At 55.2% G+C, this 6,177-nt stretch overlaps 1 protein-coding gene across 1 annotated transcript; it reads left to right on the forward strand.

Annotated features, from left to right (window-relative positions):
• The first annotated feature begins 442 nt into the window (after positions 1 to 442).
• Positions 443 to 6,171, forward strand: LOC138177252 (zinc finger protein 879-like). The gene is made up of 4 exons (XM_069108345.1): positions 443 to 889; positions 3,262 to 3,388; positions 3,871 to 3,966; positions 4,525 to 6,171. The coding sequence occupies exons 1-4, from the start codon at positions 854 to 856 to the stop codon at positions 4,731 to 4,733; spliced, it is 468 nt and encodes a 155-aa protein (XP_068964446.1). The 5' UTR covers positions 443 to 853; the 3' UTR covers positions 4,734 to 6,171.
• Positions 6,172 to 6,177: the final 6 nt, after the last annotated feature.

Raw genomic sequence — 6,177 nt, forward strand, 5'->3', positions numbered from 1 at the left:
GCCCAGGAAGGAGCTCGGGGCTCGGCGCCCAGACGGTGCTTGTTGTCGGATAAAGCACTGCCTGGGAGGAGGGCGGAGGGCACAGAGGGCTGGGAGCCCATCTCCATAGCGCAGGCTGGGGGTGCTGGGGAGAGATGACACTTGGCACCAGCATGGGTGGAGCTGGCAGTGGGGGTGGGGAGCAGAGAGGGAGATGGGGGAGGGGCAGGCGGAGACGGGGAGGGGATGGGCACAGTGGGGGACGACGGGAGGGGTGTGGGGCTGGAGCGGGAAGGTCTGAAGTTACCCCCATTCTGAGAAGGGAAGGAGGGAGGTCCTGAGACCCGAGAGATGGTGGGGGACGATGCCTGTGCAGCGGGACCGAGGGCCTCGGCAGACAGGAGGGCACGTAGGGAGACCATTCTCTGCTCTACCAGGGAACCGACTGCAGGAGAACGCCAGAGGCAATGTACGGGGACGAGGCAAGCACGGAAACTCCGGGAACTACGATTCCCAGAAAGCTTTGCGAGAACACATTGGAAAGGCGTGTGGGGCGGAGTCTGATGGCGTCCCTGAAGCTCATTCTGGCACACAGCCAAGCCCCGTCCACGCCAGCCCATTTCCCAAGGGAACGTGGTGACTGGTCTGACCGGAGGCGGAGGTGAGGCCTGAGAGCCAATCAGCAGCCAGGATAAAGCACCGCCCCGCAACACCACCCCTCCCCAGCAGAGGCTGCTCCTGCGCGTGTCCTGGGACAGAAGGAGGTGTGGGCGTGGCCTGCAGTGGGCGGGCATCCCCGGCCCAGCTCCTCCCTTTCTCTCCACCCTGGTCCTGCCTAGGAGGGCCTGGCCTGTCCAGCAGCCCTACAGGGAGCATGGCCCGTGGGGCCCCAGCGACTGCATCCTGCCTGGTGAGCCCTCGGAGGGGGCGGGACTGGGGAGGACACCCTGCCGGGCTGGGGGCTGTGCCCGCCGGTCATGGACATCAGGAGTGCCCAGCCCCGGGAATCTGAGCGGGGAACTGCCCTCAGGGGGAGCCCAGCCTGTTGGGGGTAGACCCTCAGGACCACCGGCAGGCATCCTTGGGACAGCCGTGGGATTTAGCTGCAGCTGGAAGGAAGCAAGGAGGGGGATAGGTAGGGAGGGCATCCCTGGCATGGGGCACGGCAGGAGACAATGCCCGGAGTCTGGCCGTGGAGTGTCTTTCACTGATTCAGAGAGTGCTGAGGGGCTGATGGAGGAGAGGATTGGAACCGTGGGGTCAGGGACGTGGCGGGGAAGAGCTTGGAACGCCGAACAGTATTCTCCATCCCATGGAGGCAGTCAGGAGATGGGGGAGTTTATTGAGTGGGGGACCTGCCCTGGAGGAAAATCACAGATGCTTCCATGGGCCAGGTGGGAGGTGATGAGGGTCTGCTCTAGGGTGGGTGTGGGGTCAGAGGAGAGAAGGGGGACGGTCTGGAAATGTTCCAGAGGGGAAATGGCAAGAGCCCTGGTTAGGTGAAATGGAGGAGAGCCCTGGTTAGGTGAAATGGACAAGCCCAGTCACAGCTTTGGGGGAGGGGGGCAGTCGGGAGCCTGGGGGCTGGGAGGGGGAGGGAGAGGATGCCCTCAGACAGTAATGGGGCTGGGGGAAGAGAAGGAATCCCGGTTTGGACATGTTGCGGCCCACATGTCTCCTGGACATTCACTTGGAGACGGGAGATGGGACCTCAGCACAGAGACTGGGCTAGGGGAGGCAGATTTGAGAATTCTCAGCATGAAGATGGGAGATAGATCCATGGGAGCTGACCAGGTCACCAGGTGAAGTAGCATGGGGTAGAAGACTAGAGGGCATGGGCAGTCCTGAAGAACACCTGTGCTTAGAGCCTGTGAGCTGGACAAGAATCCTGCAAAGGAGACAAAGGAGGAGGGGGCGGAGAGGGAGGAGGAGAACCAGGAGAGAGCAGGGTCCTGAAAACCCAGGGAAGAGAATGCCAAAGGAGGAGAGGGTGAGTGACTGTCCAAAGCTGCAGAGCTCAAGGACCGTGAATGGTTTAGATGTCTCCCTTCTCTGCTGGGATCCACAGTATTTTCGACCTTCTTTATCAGTAAATGGTTATGTTCCTGATCTTAACATGTCATGCCCAAGCTTGCCTGGTTGTGTAAGTAGGCCTCGGATGGGGGCTCGAGAGGGGCAAGGACAATGAGGGCAGTGCACTTCCCCTCCACAGGCCCACCCCTAGCACTCTGAAAGTGGGAATGTCTGCAGCTATCTCTGGGAAGGTAGCCACCACCATGTGAGAGCGGACTGGCATGAGTGTGCACACCCAGTGTGAACTGGGCCATCTCTGGTGCCTGAGTGAGGGATGTGAGGCCCCCACCCAGCGTGGGCTCTGCCTGGACTCATTGACTGCCCCCCCTCAGGAGTGACCAACCCAGACACATTCTCTCTGTCAGACCGCCATAAACCTGGGACGGGGAGGGTTTTCTGGCCTCTGCTCTCATTACGCCACATGTGGTACATCTGTTGTGTTCAGAGCTGAAGGAGGTGGATAAATCTGGGATCATCAGGGTGGGGTTGGGGGCCAGCCAGGAGGGAGAAAGGCCTCAGGAACATGCCACTGGAGGATCACTTGAAGGAAGAGAATTCTTAGGGGCCATGTTGTCTGCCGTCAAGTATTTGATGGACCCTGTGGTGGAGAGAGAAGAGGCTTGCTCTCTCTGGGTCCAGGAACGTCATGATGGCTAATTTGGCATGAGGTAAGGAACAATTCCCTCATGGCAACAGGTCTTGGGCAGTGGAATGGGGTGCGTTAGACCTGTGGATGGCCCTTCACTGGGGGTCTTCCCCTGGAACCTGGACAGGTAGTGGCAAGGGCAGGGCACTTATTCAGGGGTAGGCCAGGTGAGGTGGCCCCAACTCCCTCATCAAACCCTTGGCCCCTTCAGCTGCTTCAGACCTTAAGATGCTGGGGTTTCTCAAATTCCTCTTTGTCATGTTTGCAACGGGGATGATGAGGAGTGTTTGCAAGTCCTACCTCCCAGAGCTGTTTGGAGATAGGTGCTTTGTGAAACAGAAAGGCCAGATCCTCATACGTGTGTTCTCATTTGTTGTATCATTCAGAATCTTGTACAAGCTCTGCACACAGTAGGCCCTCTGTAAATGTGGAACTTGGAACACTGCCTTCCTCATCAATGCAAGAACTCCTTCTTACGAGCTCTGTCAGCCTCCCCAGGCCTCCCAGGTCCATCAGAAGGGTGGTCCCTGAGTAAGGGCTTACTCAACTTTTTGTTATTTCAGGAATCAGTGACCTTCAAGGACGTGGCTGTGGACTTCTCCTCAGAGGAGTGGGGGCAGCTGGGCCCTTGTCAGAAGGAGCTGTACCGGGAGGTGATGCTGGAGAACTACAGCAACCTGGTCTGCCTGGGTGAGGACGGCAGGCTGCCCCAGGGGAGGCTTTCTGTCCTCTTGGTTAGTGCTAGGGGATTTCTCCAGTGTTTGCTATTGTCTGGCATCCAGAGACAGATTCCCAATCCCTCTGTGGCCTAAGGGAGGTTGTAGGTAACCTACTTACTTGTTCCCAGGTGAAGCATATTTGTACACCTGTGAACTGCTGGATTGTGTTGTCCCTGAGGCTGCCCCACCCCAGATCCTCCCTTCTTGTCCCAGATATCTTGAATATGTCAATAATCTCCATCCTCTTAGCAGGGATTGGGTCAAATGACCCAGTGTTTTCTGAGCCCAGCTCCACAGTGGGGCCCATCCCTCCCTGCTTCCAGGTACAAGACCTAGAATATCCTTCAGTGGTCCTGTGGACATTCCCAGCCAGCCATGTTGTCCCCGAAGGGCAGAGGGACTAGGATTGAGCTCTTTGGGGATTCTCTGATAACAGATCTTTTCAATGAACAGGCCTGGCCATTTCCAAGCCAGATGTGATCTGCCAGTTGGAGAGAGGGGAAGCTCCTTGGATGCCAGAGGGAGGTGTTCCCCAGAGTGGCTGTGCAGGTGAGTCAGAGTGGCCAACAGTTGGTCATTTGCGGGGGGAGCCCTTCTGAATGACTGGCCAGGCAGCTCTCCTGGGAGCTTCCCAGGCCCCAGTGCCTTCCCAGAGCCTCCTTTTTCCTTCAGGAAATCACTTTCTGACAGGTCCCTCCTTGGCTGTGCCTCAGATGGGATGAGCACTGGGGCAGCCAGTTCTCTGGCCTGCCCTCCATCACTCCATTCTCTCTTCACATATGTCTAATACCTTAAACAATAGTCATCCAAAGGCCTTTGGGCTGTCTCTGTCCTTTTCCACTAGATATAAAGGTTTGTTGCTGTGTTATTTTCCTAGTTACAGTCATTGTACAAACTCTTATCCTTCTTTATTCCCATCTCCATGAGTAACTGTCCATCCCCCGCAGGTCTGTGCTTTTCAGTGACAAGCCTGTGGGATCAATGCATGAATAGGCCAGACCTTGTTTCGCCACAACTCCCTCATCAAACACTTGGGTTCTCTCCAGGACTTTTACCTTTCTCATGCAACCATTATGTTTGTAGACTGAGGTTTTCATTTCCTTTCAGGCACTTCCTTAGGGGATGGTCCCAGCCATGGGATCATTGAGTCAGAGACTGTGACCATTGATGTCCTTCTTGGTCTGTGTGGCTGTGTTGCTTTTGACTTCAGGCTTCAGAAGGAAGAGGTTATGGGTCTAGAGAAGTTAATGGATGAGAGGCTGAAAAAAAGAGCAGGGAATTATAAAGATTCCTTGGGAGGCTTGGGAATTGTGTAGAAGGCCAAGGACTGAACTGGGGAAGCGCAGATCTGGGAGAACTTGAAGGAAGCGGATCTGAACTAAAGGAGGAGAAAGGAGATCCAGTCACAAGGAGGAAAAGGACCCAGGGAGGACGTGTCCTCTGGGGTAAAGGGAGGGGAGTTGGTGAGGCAAGGGAAGTGAAACAGAGACAGGCAAAGATAAGGAAGGGGGTGGGGGTGGTTCTCCTGGGAATGCTCAGAGGATATTCAGCATTGAAGGAAATAACCAGCAAAGAAAATGGAGAAGCTTGGCAGTGGCAGCAGAGGCCTGGGCAAACTTTGCCCTGATCTGCAAGGGATGTGCCATTACTTACCGTGCGTCCGCTGTGTGGAGTGTCTGCTGCTCATGACCCCAAAGTCAGCTGATCTCCCGCAAGAACACTTGTTTCTTCACTCTCCGGCTTTCCTGGGATGATGACATGTTCCTCAGAACTGGACGGGCTCAGGGAAGTGAAGATGCTCTGACCAGTCAGAGGGGAGGCTGGAGGATGGAAGAATGGTCTGCAGAGAGAAGGGAACATGGATGGCCACTGAACTGAAAACGTGACTGCGCCATCTTGCAAGCCTAACCAAAACGTGAGATTGGAGAGGAAGGAGTGAGATCAAGGCCTCCATGTGAGTGCCAGGCCAGAGCAGCTGCAGTGTGGGACGGCGGATTGCTGCCCCTGAAACACCCATAGGCTCACAAGAGACAACATCCGAATGAAATCATTGGTGAGCTGATGGCTGTGGTGTCGGGGCACAGGGTCACCAAGGCCGGGCTTTAAGCAGAGGGACAGAGTCCAACCCCAAGAGGGTTCATGGTGCCCCTCAGCCTGTGCAGCGAGACCCATGACTGTCATGGGGCTGAGGAGGCGTCTACGTTATTCAAAGGAGATGAGAGGTAAAAAGTAGAGGCGGGGGCAGGGGGAGGCATTGTGTGTGAAGAAAATACACTAACGGGGCAAGAAACATCTGAAGCAATGGGACAAGCTTGAGAACCAATGGGGAGCATCTGGTGCAGGTCCAGAGTAAGACACACAAAGTGATTCTGTCATTTAATGTGTGACATGTAACGTAGATGCGTGTAGCAGCAAGCACCCCAAGCACGTCCTCAGGGTTTGCTGCCCACACAGGTTCTTGGATCTGCTTTGTTAAAGGAAAGCAACTCAAAATGGGTTAACAGGCTTACTTTAATCAGTCAGACACATATCGTTTACCTTGTTCAGGGGAAAAAGGTCAGCACCCCGAACTTCAAAGTATACAGGCAGAATTATCAAGACAGAAACAGATCAAGTAGACAGCTTTCCAAACTGTCCAGCCATTACATCCGTACCCAATCAACATCTGGGTTTTTCAAAGCCGGGGGGACACTGGACAACGGCTTCCCAGAATACAGATCAAATCACAGAACACTTCTCAAAGTGAGCCCCGAAAACAAA

The sequence above is a fragment of the Petaurus breviceps genome, unplaced genomic scaffold (assembly GCF_028583685.1).
Source record: "Petaurus breviceps papuanus isolate PSGF00001 unplaced genomic scaffold, PetGlider_PUasm1.0 90354, whole genome shotgun sequence".
In the NCBI taxonomy this organism is placed as follows: Eukaryota; Metazoa; Chordata; class Mammalia; order Diprotodontia; family Petauridae; genus Petaurus; species Petaurus breviceps.

Bases quoted from the DNA above. Each gene is read 5' to 3' on its own strand.
- LOC138177252 (XM_069108345.1), top strand. From the start codon at position 854: ATGGCCCGTGGGGCCCCAGCGACTGCATCCTGCCTG. The intron at 890-3,261 runs GTGAGCCCTCGG...TTGTTATTTCAG, and splicing joins CAGCGACTGCATCCTGCCTG to GAATCAGTGACCTTCAAGGA. The intron at 3,389-3,870 runs GTGAGGACGGCA...TTCAATGAACAG, and splicing joins CAGCAACCTGGTCTGCCTGG to GCCTGGCCATTTCCAAGCCA.